This window comes from Schistocerca americana, chromosome 1 (genome assembly GCF_021461395.2).
Source record: "Schistocerca americana isolate TAMUIC-IGC-003095 chromosome 1, iqSchAmer2.1, whole genome shotgun sequence".
Classification (NCBI taxonomy): domain Eukaryota; kingdom Metazoa; phylum Arthropoda; class Insecta; order Orthoptera; family Acrididae; genus Schistocerca; species Schistocerca americana.
Window position 1 is genome coordinate 568614735 of NC_060119.1, and position 21633 is coordinate 568636367.

Consider the following 21633-nt stretch of genomic DNA (forward strand, 5'->3'; position numbering starts at 1 on the left):
TCTTCTTTTCTTCTGTTTCTTTCTGTCTGGTGTTTATCTGTACTCTTCTTGTCTGTCGTGTTCGTTGCCTAATTTGTGTTCTTTTAGTGCCTGGGGGGGAGTCTCCTTCCCCTTGGGGTTTTACCTGCTCCGCGAATTTATGTCTCGCCTGTTTTTGGAATGGGGGACTGATGACCTTAGCTGTCTAGTCCCCCTTAAACATCCCAACAACCACCACCACCACATAAACTGCTGTGAAATCGTGTGAAACATACATTTTGTAAGTTACTTGCCTATTGTCTTCTTTAGCATTTTGGCACTGTGTGCATGTCCTTAAAATTCTTCATACTTCTCTACTTAAGTTCTTAAATTAATAGTTTTCCAGATGCTTAATACATTTTCGAATACCAGGATGACCATATCATCTATATAAAAATCAAATTGGGTCTTTTGCTGCTATTGCAGAAATACATAGCCTCCAGTGCTTTGAATCTTTGATTAGCCTCCAAAACAAAGTACCCTTATGTAAGAACCACTTACTCTCCTCCTCCTCCTCCTCCAACAACATTCCTTGACTCAGTGATCTAACAATATCACTGAAATATCCATCACATACCAGTCCTCTTTTGATTTTTCTAGCTAGAAGTCACACTTCATTATTGGTTTAAATAGCAGTTAAGTTAACTGTTATTCCAGGGCTTTCTGTTTTACCTAAGGGCAATACTTAGTGGCCATTTGATGTACTTTATTTGTAATCTGAACACTTGTAAAGAATAAGAACCACCTCATTAATCTACTATGCAGTAGCATACTTTCTATTAAAAATTCAAGGGTTTGGTGGTCTGTGTATATTATTGTTTGTGATCCCCAAACCAGAATTTGTAATTTCTGAAACCCCAAAATGATGGCCAATAGTTCCTTTTCTGTAGCTCTAAAATGGATCCAGTTCCCCTCAAATCAATTTCCAGCCTAACCCATTTTCTGATGCATCTTTGGCTAATTGAAAAGCTTAGGTAACTAAAATCTTAGCCTCCACTTAGGTTAATATTATTAAATGCTTCAGCAGCATCATCTGAAATCCATGTCTTCATCAATTACAATTGCAGTGGGCACGGGACCATCAGAATTTGACTGTCGGCTCTTCGGAGAATCACGTTTTTGCAACAATAGGTCGCTGGTCATCTCCACAAATGCTGTCATTGAGGTTAATGGTGGCTCAAAACGTGCAACACACCACGCATGCAGGCTGGTGGGAACAGTATTATACTATGGGAGACATTCTCCTGCACTTGCATGGGAGCTGTGGTAGGAATTGAAGATACGCTGTCAGCTGCAAACCATCTGCATCCCTTCATGCTCCATGTCTTTGCTGATGGTGATGTCATCTTTCAGCAGTATAATTGTCAGTGTCTCTACTAGCTTTTCTACCAGCAGGTCTACTGCCTTTTTGTTACATCTTTAAGCCAGCTCCTGCTTTGGAATGTGCATTATTTTCTGATGGCCAGGCTGAAGCTGCCCGATCTGTTGGCATACTAGTGTAGCATTATTAGAAGCAAATGTCTGTTTCTGATTACACTCTTGATTACTTCTCCTGTTGTTACTACCCTTTCTCGCCACACAATATTTTTTTCTTTCCTACGAGAGCAACCCAGTGGATAAATAATTTTATTGTTATTCTCAGACCATAATTTCTCCTCCTGACTATAATCACCTCTTTCTTTGTTCAGCTTATGTAGACCTTCAATAAATGTCAATAAATCCATCATTGTTGTCCACCCACAGTAACATATTTCTTTCCGTAAACTGAAAGGTAACCTATATACGAACATCTTAATCAAATGACGCCTCTATACATTCTTCCAAGTATTTAGATCTAATTCGGTGTTATTCAATACAACTTTTATAGTTATCACAACTGTGATTACAATATTTAGGATCTACCAAACAGTGGAAAATCCAGGATGGAGTAATGAAAATACTATGAAAAGGATAATTTGTTTCTCACCATATAGAGATAATGCTGAGTAGCAAACAGGCACAACAAGGAGAATGCTAAACATGTGAGTAGCTAGCTCTCTCTCTCTCTCTCTCTCTCTCTCACACACACACACACACACACACACACACACACACACACAACTCTCACATATATGACCATTCTCTTGAGCCACTGAGGCCAGAGCAGCTATGCCTGATGGGAGATGCAATCTGGGTTGTAGGGGTAAGGAGGCGGCTGCAGTGGAGGGGTAGGTAGCAGGGCAGAAGGGAAGGGGATAGGTGGGAAGAATGAGGCCAGGGGGGTTTTGGGAACGTAGGATATACTGCAGGGAGACTTCTCACCTGTGCAATTCAGAAAAGCTCATGTTGGTAGGAAAGATCCAGGTTACGCAGATTGTGAAGCAGTCACTGAAGTGAAGAATGTTGTGGTGGTCAGCATGTTCAGCAACTGGATGGTGGAGTTGTCTCTTGGCCACAGTTTGTCATTGGCCATTCTTGCAGACAGACAACTTGTTGGTTATCGTGCGCACGTAGAACACAGCGTAGTGATCATAGTTTAGTTTGTAGATCATATGACTGTTTTGACAGGTAGCCCTGCCTTTTAGGGGATAGGTAAAGCTTTTGACCAGAGTGGAGTAAGTGGTGGTAGGAGGATGTATAGGTCAGGTCTTTCATGTAGGTGTAATAACAGGGTTATGAGCCATGAGGCAAGGGGTTAGCAGCAGGGGTAGGGTTGGGATGAACAAGGAATACCACTGTGGGAGGAGTGGGAGCAATAGTGGGTAGGATATTCCCCATTTCAGGGCACTATAAGAGGTAGTCAAAACCCTAGGGGAGAGCATGATTCAGTTGCTCCAGTCCTGGTGGTACTGAGTCATGAGGGACATTTTGCCCAAATGGTGAGAATGTGGGAGGTGCTAGGTGACTGGAGAGGCAAGGAATGGGAAATCTGTTTCTATACGAGGTTGGGAGGATAATTTCTGTCTTTGGAGGCCTCAGTGAGAACTGGCATATGAATAGGTTGGCATAGGATGGTGCCACTCAGGTTCCCATTGCTTGCACCATGGACTTGTTTGTAGGTGATACCTTCAAAGGTAAAGTAATTGTGGATGAGGATATAATTTGTTATGGTGACCAGGAAGAAGACTATAGGTTTGGAATCAGACAGGCACCTGGAAAAGTAGTGTTCAATAGCGGCAAGGCCATGGGCATTAGGAATGTTAGTGTAGAGGGAGGGAGAATGAATAGTGATGAGCAGGTTGCCATGAAGTAAAGGAATAGGAACTATGGAGACTCAGTGGAGGAAATGGTTGGTGTCTTTGATATAGGAAGTTGAGTTGTGAATAATAGGATAAAGGTGTTGGCCCATAAGAGCAGAGATTCACTCAGTGGGGGCACCTTGATTGGCCACAATGAGGCATGCTGGGTGGTTGGGTTTATGAACTTCGGAAAGAATCTAGAAGACAGGACTGTGGGGAGTGGTAGGAGTGAGGAGGGAAATAGATTCAGGAGAGGGGTTCTGGGATGGACCTAAGGATTTGAGGAGAGATTGGAGATCATGTTGTGCTTATGGAATGGGGTCACTTTGGCACAGTTTGTGGGTGGATGAACCTGACAGCTGGCAGAGACCTTCCATCAGGTAGTACCTTTTGTTCAAAACCACAGTGGTGTAGCCTTTGTTGGCAGGTAGGATTATAAAGTCAGGATCAGTTTAGGTGGTGGATTGTGGTTCTTTCTGCTGGTGTAAGGTTAGCTTCCATATTGATAGATTTGGGAAACCTGTGCAATCCTTGTCCATCACTGCTCCATTGCTGCTCCTAATCCCTAACCTCATCTCTGAACATATCCCTGTAATAGACCTGGATGCAAGATCTGTCCCTTATATCCTGTTACTACTACTTGTTCCAGTCCAATATACAAGCATCACCTGTCTCGTCAAAGGCAGGGCTACTTGTGAAAGCAGTCCTGTGATCTACAAACAAAGCTGTGACCACTGTGCTGCAATCTGTTTGGGCGTGACAACCAACAACTTGTCTGTCCGCATAAGTGGCCACCGACAAACTGTCATCAAGAGACGGCTGGGCCATGCAGTTGGTGAACATGCTGCCCAGCACACTATACCTCACTTTAATGACTGCTTCATAGCTTGTGCCATCTGTATGTTTCCTACCAACACCAGCTTTTCTGGATTGCGCAGATGGGAACTTGTACAGCAATACATCCTACATTCCCATAACCCCCTGGCCTTATGAGATAGCCACTGTCCTCCACCAACCTATCCCCTTCCCTGCTCCCACTGTGGCACTACACAGTATTCTATTCCACAATTGCACCCACTAGTCTCCCCCCCCTTCTCTCCCCCCCTCTCCCTCCCCTCTCCCTCCCTCCTTTGTCTCCCTCCCTCCCTCCCCCTCTCTCTACCCTCCCTCCCCCAAACCTCCCGACTGCACCTAGCAGCTGTACCTTGTCCCCACCACATTCCTGCGTGCTCTGCAAGTAGAGCTACACCTTCCCCCACCCCTAACCTGCTATCCCTCCCCCTACCCACTGCAGCCTCCTCCTTACCCCCACCGTCCAGATTGCTTTTCCCATCAGGTGCGCTTGCTCTGGCCATGGTGGCCAGAGGGAATGGTCATATGCGTGTGAGTTGTGAGTACGTGAATATGTGTGTTGTGTTTTCTAAGTTAAAAGAAGGTCTTTTGGCCAAAAGATCACGTTTAGTAGTCTTTTTGTTGTGCCTGTGTGCAACTTAACATCTAATCTATATGATGAGTAGCAATCTATTCTTTTAATGTTTAGGATCTAATAACTCAAGCATTAATTTTTACTATATACTTTTCAATCAGTACTTCTTTTTAACCTTCCCCTGAAAAAAAAATCCTAGAAGGTAATTTTTCTGAATGAGCAGTTCCCCACTTGGAAGCATCTCCTTCCAAATAACTTAGAGCAAAATCAGTTTCCTTAGAATCATCCCAATACTTCAGCAGGGATTTAGAATACACCCTTAAAAATAAGTAGGTTGAACATCACCTTCCAGTTAGAATTTTGAAAGTTGTTTAGTTAAGTTCATTCTGCTTCCTAGGTGCAATTTTTGTAAAGTCTCTTTTATTAATCCTTCCTGCATTTTAAGGAGTTCATTCCAGAGCATCTGAAACGAACCCTCATTTCTATCTGTTTTTGATGTGGATAGAGATGGACGGGCAGATGATTCAATCTTTTCCTGTATCTTTTGTTCGATTAAGCCACTGACAGCTTCTTCGAAAGTCGCAAGTGTAGAGCCTGAAACTGCTGTTATATCAGAATCTTTTGTCTATTCTAAAACATGTTATTCGATTTCATGTCTTGTCACCTGCTCTTCCAAAAATCTGGTTCAGCAAAATCTTTAATCTTTTTCAGGTATTTACTTACATCCCTGAACTGCTCATTAACTTCATTCCTCACCAAGTCATACTGTTTAATTATGTCAGAATGCAACTCCTCTGCTAAAGTATATATTGTAGTTTATATTTTAGAGATCTTATTTTTTATTTCTTGTTTTTGTGAGATGAATCAATGATGTTTTGTGAGCTTGACATTAGTTATTTGTGTTTCAGAAATAGTCTACTCGACCTTAAGACCCTGAGCATCTACCTTTGAATTTAATTCATTACATTAAGTTTTAATGCTCATGTTTATTTCACATTTGTCATATCTACTTTATTACTAAGGCCCTTGCCTTGAGCCTTCAAATCAACTTTTACATTTGCCCTTAAATCTGCTCTTAATTGGTTGCCAAATTGCTGTTCACAGTCTTATCAATTTTTTTTTTAATTTTTCTCTATGCTTCTCATTAGTATAGGCAAACAAAGGTCATGATAATAAACCAATAATTAATCTTTGTCCCATAACCCAAAAGGAAAAACTTTGATAAACAAAATCCACTTATAATTGCCCACAACACATGCTATAACCCCAATCAATAAGAAATTAACCAAGATTTAATAGCACTCAACAGCATTTCATGTGCAGCTCACCACATCTTGATGCTGACAGGAAGCTGAATCCCGGGAATGGGTGAATTGTGTTTCTGAACAGTGGTGCGCAACTGAAGCTGCTATTGCAGCAAGTGGGTGAGCCACAGATGTGACTACTATCACCTGGTGTGGTAGTGTTATTGGCTGATTAAACAATTGTAGCTCTTAGAAGCTGCAAACTATGATGTTCTGACTTGTTCACTTATTAAAATCTTCTTTGACGTAATTGTAGTCAGTGGATTTAATTATGACTCACTCACCATGCAATTCTCCTTACTGCATTTTCGGTACAGTGCTGCTAACGACTTTTGAGTTGCCGTAATGTTGGCTGTTGATCCCATTGCTAAGGGCAATAGAATATATTTCACTGAAATTTTTCTTCAGAATTGTTACTTTCTTCATAATTTTTATTTATTCATGACAATTTTGTTGCTTTTCCAGTACAGAAGTATACTGGGTCTTGTCACAGGGGACGCCGGAATGCTGTATGCCTTCATGTGAAATATGTACATACTTGGACAAAATTTCATGACTGCTGTTAATTATTAATTCTGACCTTCATATATGACAACAAAATTTTACAACTGCCGTTAAGTATTAATTCTGACTGTCAACTATTTTTCTTCAATGATCGCAATAACCATGTGTATTTTTTTGTCATTGCATGCTTCTTTACATCTGGATCTTCTCCTGTGTTGGTAGCTGAAGTACTTTCTCAATTCTAGAGCTCTGCTGAATGATCTAAATCATTTCTTCAGATAAATTCATACACTGACCAGGAAGCACTTCATCACAATTTGTGCTAATTCCTGTACTCTATATGATGTGACATTGTTGTGACTCGCCGATCATTCAAAGCGCCGCCGCGCAATTACGCGCGTCCTCTATGTGCGGCGCTCTCTGCCAGCCATGCAGCAGCTGCGCCACCTAAGCGGCCAGCCGAGCAGCGGCCGCTAGACTTAGTGCTTATTCGAATGCTAACGTGTACACATGTCTTGCTTGTCAACTTACTCTGTGACTTATATGTGTTGTGTTGTTCTGAAATATATGTGTTAAACTTGACGTTACAATAATTGGCGACGAGGATGGGATTTTTCCTTTTCACCGTTGACCCACAGGTTTCCATGGCTACTGTCCAGCAACTATTGCAAAATCTCCTTTAACAGCAAACGCTTCTAACAGCGGCGATTCGCGATTTCATCGCGGCGTCAAATGCGGGGCATTTCTCGTGGTTGGCTATACCTCCTTTTCCTCCTTACGATGAGACAGCGGAAGACTGGTCTGATTATGAAAAACGTCTTCGACAGCACTTCTTGGCATTTCATGTCACGGACGAACAACCATGTAAGTCTCTGTTCCTTTCCTGGATTTCTCCTCAAATGTATCGGTTGTTGTCGCAGTTGGCTCCTTTGAATGATCCTGCGTCTTTGTTCTTTGCTGAAATGTGCTCACTTCTGTCTGTCTATTTTCAAAAGCAAACGCGTGTGGTAGCCTCTCGTGTTGCCTTTAATCGTTGTCAAAAACAGCCACATCAATCCTATCACGCTTGGGTTGCTGAACTTCACGGCCTCAGTCGAAAGTGTCAATTTGTTACTGACATTCACAAAGAATCCTATGCCGATTCCATGGTACGGGATGCTGTTATCTGATCGGCGCCCGACAAAGAAGTTCGGCAACGTGCCCTTCAGTTGGCAAATCCAACTCTAGATGAAGTTCTCTCCATTGCGCAGTCTTTTGAAATTTCTCCCGCCGCTGGTGCGCAAATAGAGGCATGGGGTGATGTCGGGGAAATACAACCTCTGTGTACTGTTGACGACGCGTGCGGCGCGTCCCCACCGGCCGACATGGCCACAGTGCGCTCCCACGCACAGCCTCGGCCTAACCGTAAACAACCCGCTAAGAAAACGCAGCAAAACCCCCGGCAACTTCCTTCATGTCCGCAGTGTTTTACGAAACATTCACGCGAGGATTGTCCCCAACGTTGGGCTGTGTGTCACAATTGCAAAAAGAAAGGTCATGTGTCTTCCGTTTGCAAATCCGACCGCATACGTGATGTTCATGAACATGACGCTGATTCTGATTCTGTGTTGTCTGTCAATTGCACTTCTTCTCTTTCAGGGAATTTATTCCTCACTGTCCAAATCCTTGATCGAGATGTTCGCAAGCAGGTGGATACCGGTTCTGCTGCCACTATAATTAATTCTCAGACGTATCTTTAGGTGAGTTCTCCACTCCTGTCACCTGTCACTCAGCAATTACGGACGTACAATAAACAGAAGATTTCTCTCTTGGGACAGTTTCATGCTGAGGTATATTACAAATCCGTCGTTCGCACTGTTCCCATATTTGTCGTCTACGAGAGCAACACGGAGAATCTTTTTGGTTTCAATGCCTTTCGCGTTTTTGGGTTCTCCATAGATGACTCTGTCAATATTGTCTCTGACGCTATTCCTTATGCTCAACTGGATTCCTTGTCGATGACATTTTCGTCCCCTTTTTCTCCTGGGTTAGGCCGTGCAAATGACTTTGAAGCTCATATCACGCTCAAACCCACTGCTCGGCCTAAGTTTTTTCGGGCTCGGCCCATTCCTGTGGCCCTTCGTGATCGGGTAAAACAGGAGTTGGATCGTCTCACTACTTCAGGGGTCTTGCTCCCTGTCACTTCCAGTGAGTGGTCCTCTCCTGTCGCTGTCGTTGCTAAGCCAAATGGTGATATTCGTCTCTGTGGCGATTTCAAAGCCACTGTAAATGCTCAAAGCCTCATCGACACTTACCCTATGCCCCGTCCTGAAAAACTGTTCACTAAACTTGCTGGAGGCCAGTATTTTTCTAAAATTGACCTGTCAGAAGCTTATTATCAACTTCCTCTCGACGCTGCTTCCCGGCAGTTTCTGGTCCTTAACACGCCTTTTGGCCTCTATCAGTACCAACGCTTGCCATTCGGGGTTGCTAGCGCCCCTGCTCTCTTTCAGCGATTCTTGGAACAATTATTGCTCCCTGTCCCTGGGTGTGTCAATTACATGGACGACATTGTTGTCACTGGCTCCACCACTGAAGAACATCTTCAAAATCTCTGCACACTTTTTCATGTCTTACAGACTGCCCGTCTTAAGTGTAATCTTCAAAAATCACAATTTTTTCAGGCCTCTATCACGTACTTGGGGTTGCAACTCTCTCGGGATGGTATTCGTCCGCTTCAGCAAACTGTCGCTGGGATCGATGCCCTTCCTCGCCCTACATCTGTTAAGGAACTGGAGGCCTTCTTGGGGAAAATAGCATACTATCACAAGTTTTTACTGTCTGCGGCTTCGGTGGCTCAGCCGTTGCATCGTCTGTTGGCTAAAACATGCCTTTTCACTGGTCCGTGTCATGCGATGCGGCTTTCCAGAAATTGAAGACTATGCTGAAACAGGCCCCGTGCTTGGCTACTTATCAACCTGGCCAACATCTTGTTCTTGCCACAGACGGCTCTCAATACGGGGTTGGTGCAGTCCTTGCGCACCGTTTTTCTGACGGTTCTGAACAACCCATTGCTTATGCCTCCAAAACGCTCACGGATGCCCAATGAAAGTATTCTCAAATTGAAAAAGAAGCTTTGGCCGTTATTTATGCTCTTCATAAGTTTGGTGTTTTTCTCTGTGGCTCAAAATTTCATCTTGTTACGGATCACAAACCACTTGTTTCCTTGTTTCATCCATCAATGTCACTTCCCGACAAGGCTGCACACCGCCTCCAGCGTTGGGCTCTTTACTTGTCTCTTTTCAATTATGAGATTCATTTCCGGCCAATGGCTCAACATGCAAATGCTGATGCTCTGTCTCGCCTTCCCATGGGTCCTGATCAGGCATTCAATAGGGACGAACTTTTGTGTTTCCACGTGGATGTTGCCGAGCAGCGGGTTGTGGACGGGTTCCCCATCACTGGGGACAGGCTGGCGGCTGGTACGGGTTCTGACCCTACCCTCTCCCGGCTTTTACGCTGTATTCAGAAGGGTTGGCCAGATCGCCCGTGCGCTAAGACTTCTGATCCGTTGCGGAACTACTACACTTTGCGCTACTGCCTCACAGCTAGGGATGGCGTTATCGTCCTTTCCACTGACAATGCTTCGCCGCGTGTTGTGGTACCTGCGTCTTTGCGTGCTTCGGTCTTGCGCCTCCTTCACCAAGGGCACTGGGGTGTGTCTCGCACAAAATCTCTGGCGCTCCGTCATGTGTACTGGCCTGGCATCGACTCTGAAATAGCACACATGGTTGCTGCCTGAGGCCCTTGTGCGTCACAGGCCGCTGACCCGAAGTCATCTTTGTCACCGTGGCCTTCGCCTGAGAAGCCCTGGGAGCGCATTCATGCTGACTTTGCGGGACCCTTTTTAGGTACTTATTGGCTCCTCGTAATTGACGCCTGCTCTAACTTTCCTTTCATTGTCCGTTGCATGTCGCCTACCACCGCGGCAACCACCAGTGCTCTCGCCTGCATTTTTTCTTTGGAAGGCCTCCCCTATACTCTTGTTACTGATAATGGTCCGCAATTTGCCTCTTCTGAATTTGTGGATTTTTGTGCTCGGCACAGCGTTATGTATGTCACGGCCCCGCCATTCCATTCACAATCCAACGAAGAGGCTGAACGACTGGTCCGCACATTTAAGGCTCAGATGCGGAAACTTCTGACTTCTTCTGCTGCTGATGATGCGCTTCTCCAGTTTCTGGCGTCTTACTGTTTCACCCCCACAGGCGACCACAGCCCGGCTGAGCTCTTACATGGCCGACAGCCCCGCACGCTACTTCATCTTCTGCGGCCTCCCACCTCACGGTCGCGGGTGCCTTCCCTTGGCTGGTTCACTGCCGACGACCTCGTCTCGGTACGGGGATATGGCAGGTGGCCAAAATGGAGCCCGGGCCGCATCTTAAGACACCGTGGCAGACGCCTGTATGAAATCCAGACGGACACGGGTGTTGCAGTGCGTCATTCGGACCAGCTTCGGCCTCGTGTGCCAGCAACACCTGATCGAAATGCCACTATACCACTTTTGGCCCTACCTGATGCTCGGGATCTTGGCATCTCTCAATACTCACAACGCAGCCCTCTCATCGTCATCGCGATGCCAGCACGAGAACGGACGCCACCAGGAGACGTGCCCATGCAGGAACCGGATGACCATCCTCTGTCAGAGCAAATCTACTCGCCTCCTCCTCCAACGGACGCCGACACATTGCCCATGTCTCCTGTCATATCAACTGGACTTGCCACAACGGGCAGATTGGTGCAGGGGGCCCCAGCAGATTCGACCCCTACATCTCCTGTCATCTCGACCTGTTATCATCGGGGACACTTCCTTCCGTACGGGAAGCCTCCTCCTCGAGACTTTACGGCGAGTCAAACAACGCCTATGGACATTAGCCATCTACAGGACACCTCCATCAAGACCAGTGCAACAATTTCAAAGGGGGGGAAAAGTGTTGTGCCTTGCCAATCATTCAAAGCGCCGCCGAGCAATTACGCGTGTCCTCTCATGCGGCGCTGTCTGCCAGCCATGCAGCAGCTGCGCCACTTAAGCGGCCAGCCGAGCAGCGGCCGCTAGACTGGGACTCAGTGCTCATTCGAATGTTAACGCGTGCACATGTCTTGCTTGTCAACTTACTCTGTGACTTATATGTGTTGTGTCGTTCTGAAATACATGTGTTAAACATGATGTTATAACAGACATGAATGAAATCTTTGGAATTGTTATGATAATTCATCTTCCTTTTTTGTTCCTGTGAGGTCATACAGACTGTCACTTCTGGCTCCATAGTGCAGAGCACGTCTCTGAGCCGGGATGAGATTGTGTGGAATAAACTGCCCAAACCAACAGGTACAGTGAAGCATAATAAAGCTGCTATTGTTGTCTCACTTTGCAGAAACACTGTGTCTATCCACATAGGATTTCATTCACAAATGAGGTAAAATTTCCATACAATATACAAGTCTGAATCCACTATTTAAACTAAAGACTGTTTTCTTGGTGGTGATCTTCACTTGTCATTGCTAAAGACGTGCAGCTTTTCACCACTTTAGCAAAGTGACGTGTGGCACACGATCCCCAAGCTCTCCCCCTACCTCTCTGTTCTTTCTCCCCCCACCCCACCCCCCGCTCCCTTCCCCTCTGCTCAGTCCACCTACTAAAATGCAATCCCGAGATTTCATGTGCAGGTGGCACAGTGTGCATGGGCTCAGGTGGCACAGTGTGCATGGGCTCAGGTGTGTGTGTGTGTGTGTGTGTGTGTGTGTGTGTGTGTGTGTGTGTGTGTGTGTGTGTGCGTGCGTGTGACCTATTCCGAAAAATAACTTTTTTTCCTCTGTTTTTTGTGTACCAACAACTCAATGTTTCTGTTGCTCAGTGAGTGTTCTCCTTTATTCCCAAATTATTTACATTCTGCCAGAAGTTTCCTACTATTTTCGTATTTTTTAATGATTCCACTGTCTTTGGATCTGGGGAAAGAACATTAGCATATCTCTGCTTTTCTAAATATGCATATGTATTTTTATGAGATGTTGTACATCCTTGAGGATCTCCTCACTAAGGGCCTTGGAACAAAAAGTCTATATGGTGCTGCTCTGTAGTCATATATAGAGGGAAACATTCCACGTGGGAAAAATATATCTAAAAACAAGGATGATGTAACTCACCAAACAAAAGCGTTGGTATGCTGATAGACACACAAACACACACATAAAATTCGAGCTTCCGGAACCTAAGGTTGCTTCATCAGGAAAGAGGGAAGGAGAGGGAAAGACGAAAGGATGTGGGTTTTAAGGGAGAGGGTAAGGAGTCATTCCAATCCCGGGAGCAGAAAGACTTACCTTAGGGGGAGAAAAGGACAGGTATACACTCACACACACACACACACACACACACACATATCCATCCGCACATATACAGACACAACATATGTCTGCTTGTGCCTGTATATGTGCGGATGGATATTTGTGTGTGTGCGCGAGTGTATACCTGTCCTTTTCTCCCCCTAAGGTAAGTCTTTCCGCTCCTGGGATTGGAATGACTCCTTACACTCTCCCTTAAAACCCACATCCTTTCGTCTTTCCCTCTCCTTCCCTCTTTCCTGATGAAGCAACCTTAGGCTGCGAAAGCTCGAATTTTGTGTGTGTGTGTTTGTGTGTCTATCAGCATACCAACGCTTTCATTTGGTAAGTTACATCATCCTTATATATATATATATATATATATATATATATATATATATATATATATATATATAAAAAAACAAAGATGTAGTGACTTACCAAATGAAAGTGCTGGCAGGTCGACAGACACACAAACATACACACAAAATTCAAGCTTTCGCAACAAACTGTTGCCTCATCAGGAAAGAGGGAAGGAGAGGGAAAGACGAAAGGATGTGGGTTTTAAGGGAGAGGGTAAGGAGTCATTCCAATCCCGGGAGCGGAATGACTTACCTTAGGGGGAAAAAAGGACGGGTATACACTCGCACACACACACATATCCATCGACACATATACAGACACAAGCAGACATATTTAAACTATTATTTTATTTACTATAACTATATATATATGTGTATGTGTGTGTGTGTGTGTGTGTGTGTGTGTGTGGTATTGAGGTTCAAGTGCAAATTACCAATCAAGAACCTTAAAGCCTTTTGGGTGGCTTGGAGAAAATTAGTTATATAATTAAAGGGAAAAACTAGATCATTGCATCAATGTCTGATCTCAGTTAACAATGTATACCTTCCACTAAACCAACACATGTATGGAACACCATTAATGATTTCAGGTGGTCATGGGTAGTATCTTAATAGTACCATAATGAAGAATAAATTTGACATTGGGTCTTCTGCTGGTTGACCCAATTATTCAATATATCAAATATTGCGAGGAAAGACTGAAGAATTACCTAAGAATAAAGTCCTCTGAACAGCAAGGAAGTCGTTTCCCAAACTGTGAAAGAGCATTTCCTTCAGATCATCACTACTACCTGCCAGGATCTGGCTTTTAACTGCTGCTCAGTGATTATAGAGAGGTGTGATTGGGACTTTACTGTTATCGCTGAGAAAGAAATTGCAGGTGCCTCTTATCTGTGTGAGAGCTGAATTTGGGTTTCTCTGGAGTACAATAAACAGGCCCCAAGCAATAGCTAAATCCATTATATCATATTACAGCATCTCACCGGGAAGACTAAGGACATTCTCCTAGAACACTTTAACTTATTGTGGAAAAGAACATGATTTCTCAACTCATCTAAAGAAGCCATTTTAATTTTCCTCCTCAAGTCTGTTGAAAACTGTACATACCCAATTAGCTATTGTTGTGTTGCCCTCACCACCTGTGTGATAAAGACCTTGGAGTGGATAGTAAACTTTTGCTTTGTCGCGATTCTAGGTATCCAGGCTTTAGTTGCTTTCAGTGTGGTTACAGGAGATAGCAATCTACCATTGATAACCAGACCTTGCTGGAGCCAGATGTACATCATCTGATTTTTTAAAAAGCTGTATCTGTTGTATTCACAGTAAACTGCCTCATTTATGGCTCTTTATTGACGGGCAAGTTTTTAGTTTTTTTGTGTGTCTCCGACCTTCCAGCTGAAGTACACTATATATGGATGACAGTAAGCAGGAAGAATGGATGCTAAAACTTGGTTTTACATTTTTAACAGAAAAGTTACTAACTATTTCTATTGTAGTTTTAATCTTCCCAATTTAGAATGAGTTTGTGGCATTACTGAGCCTTATTTTTAATCAGAAGGTAATGTGGCTACCTTGCCAAGGAACTATGTCCTTAAAAGTATTTAATATCTTAAACGTATGCTGCATATGATGCGGGAATGAGTTTGAGCCTGTCTCCTGAAATTATGTAGAGCCTTTGTGCAATCTAGGCACGATTATAGATGCACAGTGAATGAAACTGAAGACCATCGTACCTGATAGCATTGAATAGAACCCGCCAAGAGAGAACTTGCCTTTTGCGCAGGGGAATTAAGGACCAGCTGCATCGCCAGACTGTGTCAGTACTGCCTAGATGTCAATTCACATTCCACAACAGGCAGCATTTTCTTGTGGAGAGTTAGGAATACAAAGTGTATTCCATAAATCCAATGCTGTCACCATCATCATCATCATCATCATCATCATCATCATCATCATTGTTATTATACATTACTGACAGATTATATTTTTAACAGCTGAAGCTACTTTTTTCTGTATATTCTAAACAATTCACATTTACTTTATTGAGTATCAGTTTAGTTATGAAATTTTTAGTCTCCTTGTGAGGTCAGTGGAATACCAATGATCCTAAATTTTTGCCATTTTTCTGTATCAATAATTGTTTTAATAAAGGATATTAAAGCTGAAAACATTTATTACAAGTGTCAAAAGTAATTCTTACTTTTGGAAAATTTCAGAATTTTTGTTTAGGCTGACAGATGAAATAAATTTTTAAAATGACATTTCAGGATCACTTCTAGTTGCTGCTGCACAGTTCGGAGGCTACGTTCTTGGAACAGATATAGATTATTTAATGTTGCATGGAAAGACCCGACCCACAAGAATACAAAAGAAGGTATGTTGTTACTGCCATACCTGAGACCTATGTCACCAAAAATATTTAATGTTTTAGATGTATGCTGCATATTATTATTTTCTACTTCTATATTTGCCATATGTCTTTCCTGAACAAAATCCCAGCCTGTCGTCATCGATTCAGCCTGCATGCGGATGTGGCCTGTACTCACCACTTGGTCTAATTAGAAATTAAGGTTTTCACTTGCTTCACTGCTGTAGGAAAAACTTTGTGCTTGTTATGTTTTTTTCTGTGAGATTAGATTTTCAGGTTTTCTTTCCTTTTTTTCATCAGGCAGTTTCATTAATCAGCCGCACTTGAAAAATTCGTGTGTTGTACCTATTGTTTATAATTTCATTAAATTACTTGGGTAAGCAGACATTGTCAGTAATTATTGTTTCTTTTATAAAATTTCTTATGCTTGCTACTTGCAGTCAGGTCAAGAGGCACTTTTGCCCAAATTCGAAAGAGTGCATGACTGTCAAAATATATTCCATGGTAGGTTGTCTAATTTGAGGGCTGATGTTGTACTTCCAGATTGGCAGTGAAATGAACAACCTGTTTATCTCTAATTAAAGAATCTCCATATGAGGCTTTCTCATGCTGGGTTCATAGAAGTTTAATCACATTGGTTATTTAACCATTGTAAATTAGTCATCCAGGGGCAATATGTAATACCTCCCACTTGAATTTCTGACATTTAACACTTCACCACTGATAACAGTCTCCAACATTCAGTCTTCCTGTCTTGGTCTTCTCTGGAGACATTATTCTTACTTAAGAAATTGGCTCCTCTATTGAATGCAGGTGCCCTCAAATTGAAAGAAGTGTGCATGTTACTGTTGAATTTTTATTCACAAAGATTCAGTGTGATTGCATATGACTGAAATTATATCAACACCACAAACAGCCTGGTTAGTTGTATTGCTCCTGGATGATTGATTCACAGGGATAAGTCACCATTGTGATTAAACTTCTACGAAACCAGCATGAGAGAGCCTCATATGGAGATGCTTTAATTAGAGATGTTGTTCATTTCACTCCCTATCTGGAAGTACACACATCGCCCCTCAAATTAGACAACCCATCATGGAAGATATTTTGACAGTCATGCAATATTTCAAAACTGGACAAGCACCAGACAAAAAGTGCCTCATGGCCCAACTGCAAGTAGTAATATCCAGATGCTACATTGGGTCCCAGGAATGTGAAACACCTGGAAACTGCTTCCAAGACAGAGGCCTCATGATTCATCAGCATCAGATGAATTAATGTTGTCTCGACTGCTAATTGTACCGTGCCAGTCCCAGACAAGTTGTTGGTATATGGTGAGAAATCAGTTCCTCAGTGATGCCAGTTTACAATCACTGCAGTGTACAATAATGTCAACAATAAGATCATGTTATTTGTTGTTGATAGTCACTCATTGGAAATCTTTTCAGTCTGGTTGCCTTCTCTGTGTTTCATTCTCCGTCAGTGGTGAAGTACAGGCAATCACTGACACACTTCTCTTCCACAAAATGGATGATATCTGTGCTGCATTTGCAGCTGTATTTGAACCAGGCCTGGGGTGTGATTTCGAGGTTCATATCTGCTTGCAACTAGATGCTGTGCCTCATTTCTGTCAAATATGGCCCATTCCAGTCTCCTTACACTTGTGGACAGCATTTAAGCAGAAACTTGACCAACTCCTAGCCTAGGGTGATTGAACCAGTTGAACCCAATTGTTCCCCAAGTTATGGACTGAGTGAGGTGGTGCAGTTGTTAACCCACTAGGCTCACATTCTGGAGGACGAAAGTTCAAATACACTGGGGGACAACGGTTCAAAGTCCAGCCATGCAGATTTAGGTTTTCTGGGATTTCCTTAAATCACATCAGGCAAATGCCAGTATGATTCCTTTGAAAGGACATGGCTGATTTCCTTATCCTTGTAACAATCTGAGCTTGTGCTGTGTCTCTAATGACTTCGGTGTCGATGGGATACTAAAACTTAATCTTCCTTTCTTTAGGTTATGCACCGACCTTAAACCAACAATCACAAGCACAAGTAGAAATCTACCCTCTACCACATCCAGGCGACCTCACAAACCTTGTCAGAAGAGAATGTTTTTCAAAGATTGACCTTACTGACACATATTTGCAAATATAGCTAGATGAAGGGTCACAGTACAGCTTAGTTATCTGCTTGTGCAAAATACCGGCACTTGCCTTTTGAGATGTCTTCTGCTCCTGCAATCTTCCAGAGATACATTCAGCTATGTCCATCGCCACTTCCAGTAACTGTCTAGCTGAATTAATTGTCATGAGAGCTATGATTCAGGAACAAGAACCATACTATGTATTCACTTTCCGAAAACATCATCATCCATGATGCTTCCAGCCATACTCACCCGTTTTGGGTGAGAAGGGATCTGGTATCCCAGCCCAGCAACTTTAAAGTCTGCGATAGAGTACGGAACAAGACCTCGACAACAAGGCAGAGTTGTTACAACTGCTAGTGTTAGCTTTGCACACTGTGTCCTGTCCCCATGCACTATTCAATCTCCAAATGAGCTTACAATAAGTTCCTCCATCAGCAATTTGCGACTCAGGGGTGTATTCACTTCACTATTGTCTCATTGTCATAATGCATTGTTGGTTCTTCATCTCCACTTTTGCTACATTCAGGTTTTTCACTCTCTGGATTAGTCACTGGTTGTGTTTATCTGTAGTGATGTCTCCACTTGACTGTTTCCTCGTTGTTCGCCTTTTCTGTTCGCTCTCAGTAGTCCACTGCTGACAGCCCCAGATTGTCTGGTCTGCATGTACATCTGTACCCTGCAAACCATTGTAATGGGCATAGCAGAGGGTACATCCCATTGCATCAGTTATCAGGCTTTTTTCCTGTTTCATTCACATATGGAGTGCGGGCAGAATGATTGTTTAAATGCCTCTATCTTACCTGGCCGTAGTGGACACGACCACATGCAACTGACACAATATAGTTAAGTTTATTTTTGTACATAAATTTTATTGATTTCTGTCAGTGTTTCTTCCGTGACTATACTACTTTCATAAAATAAAGAACAACTGCCGTCAGTCACAGTCACGATTTATTTCAATGCACGATGCATTTCGAGCCATGGGGGCTTATCTTCAGGTACTTTGACAGTCTACAGTGATTATTTTTCCAGATTTAGGTTAATTCTGGTACTGCTAAGACTACAATAATATATTACTAAATGGACACATTGTGAATATAAGTTTACCACAAATTGAAAAATAACTTACTGTTTCCAGTGGTGGATACGTGGTTTTTGAATCACATTAGGAGCAAACATGTTTATGAACATATATACACTTTTTTGTAGTACAAAGATGATTACATTGGTAAAACTCTTAATTTTTTCTCAGAAAACAATATTACTGAATTGAACCAAGACTCAACAACTAAATTCCAGGAAAAATTGAAGAAAACCTTAACCATTGTAACTTCCTGCTCACTGATAAACAAGTATAATGTTGCACATTAATGAATACCTCTGCCCCCAAACTTAGAGTACAACCAAAGATCAATAAAGCTAACTCTCCAGTTAGACCAATGGTTAATTCCAAGAATACATGCAGCATACAAACTTTCCCAACCATTAAATAACATCCTCAGGGAATTTTACATGTTTGACACCACATACTCAATAAAAAATACGTGTGATTTAACAACACTCATCAAATATGTAAAACTCCCCATAGAAGCTAGATGGGCCTCATTTGATGCTGTACCTGTCAAAGAGACAATTGCAACTATAGAAATACCTTATCAAACCCAAGTAACTAACCATATCGGAGATTTCTGAGTTGGTCGATCTGCTCAAATTAATACTATCCCAAAAATACTGCTCAGACTAGTTATCCCAAAAATATAAATTCTTCCAATCCATCTGTGGCATGAATCAGCAAACCAGCGTTTAATAGTATGAGTTGAAAACAGTCTTGGTTGCAAGTTTAGTTTTCTTATTTATCAACTATGCATTCCACCTTATTTTGGCATCTTCAGGCTGATCTTAATTTGGTATTTCTTAGGACGATCCTTTAGACAGTGTAGCTAAAGGGCATCGACGAGTACATCAGGCCAACGTCGCCTTCATTAACCTCAGTAAATACTTTCTAGATGGACGTGACTGACTCCAAGACCTGCATAACACATTAACGTTCACAGGAGCACATACTACAATTCTAGTATCTACTTCTGTGAACGTGAATGCGTTATACAGGTCTTGGAGTCACATACATCCATCTAGAAAGTATTTACTGAGGTTAATGAAGGCGATGTTGGCCTGATGTCCTCGACGATGCCCTTTAGCTACACTGTCTAAAGGATCATACTAAGAAATACCACATTAAGATCAGCCTGAAGATGCCTAAATAAGGTGAAACGCTTAGTTGATAAATAAAAAAACTAAAATTGCAACCAAGACTGTTCTCAACTAATACTATCCCAAAAATACTTCTCTTTCAGTGATAAAATCTACCAACAGAAAGAAGGCTTAGCTATGAGTGACAACATGTCAAACTTTCTTGCTGACATATTAATCAACCACTTAGAAAATAAATTTTTCTAAGGGGAAAATAAACTTGCTGAAAAAACTGGTATTTTACAGAAAATATGTAGATGGCACTCTACTCCTACTTGATGACACAAAAGATGAACTTGATGAGCTTCTTACATTATTCAGTTCACTCCAGAATAAAATAAAGTTCGCAACTGAACATGAAACAAATCAATCCACAGATTTCTTAGACCTCGCAAATTGTTAATGAACAACAAGAACATAATTTTTACATTTACAGGAAAGCAACCTACACTGATATCATGATACGTGAATCATCTCACCATCCAAACACACACAAGTATGCTACACTTACATCCACGTTGAACAGGGCACATACATTACCTTTGAAACCCAAAGCATTAACAAATCTAACTGATATGATCAAAGCAATTGCAGCAAATAATGGGTATTCAGAAAAGTCAGTTGACAAACTATCCAACAAAATACAGGCGAACATCTGTAACAGAAGCCCTACAAGAATAACTACTGACACAACACACTTCACAAGCATTCCCTGTTTGGGCACAGCATCTTAAAAAATTGCTAACTTATTTAGAGACACCAATATTAAAATATCATTCTCTACTAACCACAAACTTGGACACCGCTTACCTCACACAGTAAACACAAACACCCCAGTAACAGAATACAGAGGAATATATAAATTACAATGTAATAGCTACCCTGAATTTTACATAGGCAAAACAGGAAGAACTTTCCACACATGATACAAAGAACACAATGATGTTTTCAGACTTAACCACAATGACGAATCCACAATTGCAACTACATGTACCTTGACATACACAGACTAAGTGACATTTATAACAACCTATCTGCACTCCACACAGAAAACCATAATTAAAAACTTGCTCTACTAGAACGATTAGAAATAATGTTACACAAAATAAAATCTTCTGAAAACATGCTGAGTGAACAAATGGAGTTTAGCAGCCACCGTTTTTTCAATAATTTTGAAAGTTTATTTTTTCCTAATGAAACAAATATTTTATAGTGCAATCATTTGATACGTAATCCACATTTGATATATTCACAAATATTTGTTTGTAAATATTATTATGTATAACTAATAATTTTATGGCTTTGTCTCCTCTGAAATAATAAAATCTGTGTATTTTGTAGAAATGTAGCATCTTTAACTTTGACTTGTTTTGACTTGTATTTACAACATGTGCTGTAGAACAAAAAGTGTGTACACAGGGTGAAGAAAAATTCGCACACTTGGACTTTGCTATGTGATTCTTCACATACAGCAATACAAAAATGTCTCTCACAGAATTTCATTTTGCTCATGTTTACAGCAGTAAATGGTTGTAAAAGATTAGCAATCTGGCAACACTATAATCACATGTATGGTAACTAACTCTGTCAGCATGTAGTTGTAGTGCTGTGCAGTTGGTACAGTGGACAGCATTTTGGGTTTGCATGCAGGAGGCTGAGGGTTCAATTTTGGGTCGAG

The 21633-nt window shown here is 42.1% G+C and overlaps 1 protein-coding gene across 2 annotated transcripts in view; it reads left to right on the forward strand.

Annotated features, from left to right (window-relative positions):
• Positions 1–21633, forward strand: part of LOC124606560 (tRNA (guanine(10)-N2)-methyltransferase homolog) — a 196526-nt gene that overhangs the window by 92941 nt on the left and 81952 nt on the right. For both annotated transcript variants that reach the window (XM_047138554.1, XM_047138547.1), the window contains one exon: positions 15457–15563. In XM_047138554.1, coding sequence (XP_046994510.1) covers positions 15457–15563 — 107 coding nt within the window. The remainder of the gene's footprint in view (positions 1–15456; positions 15564–21633) is intronic.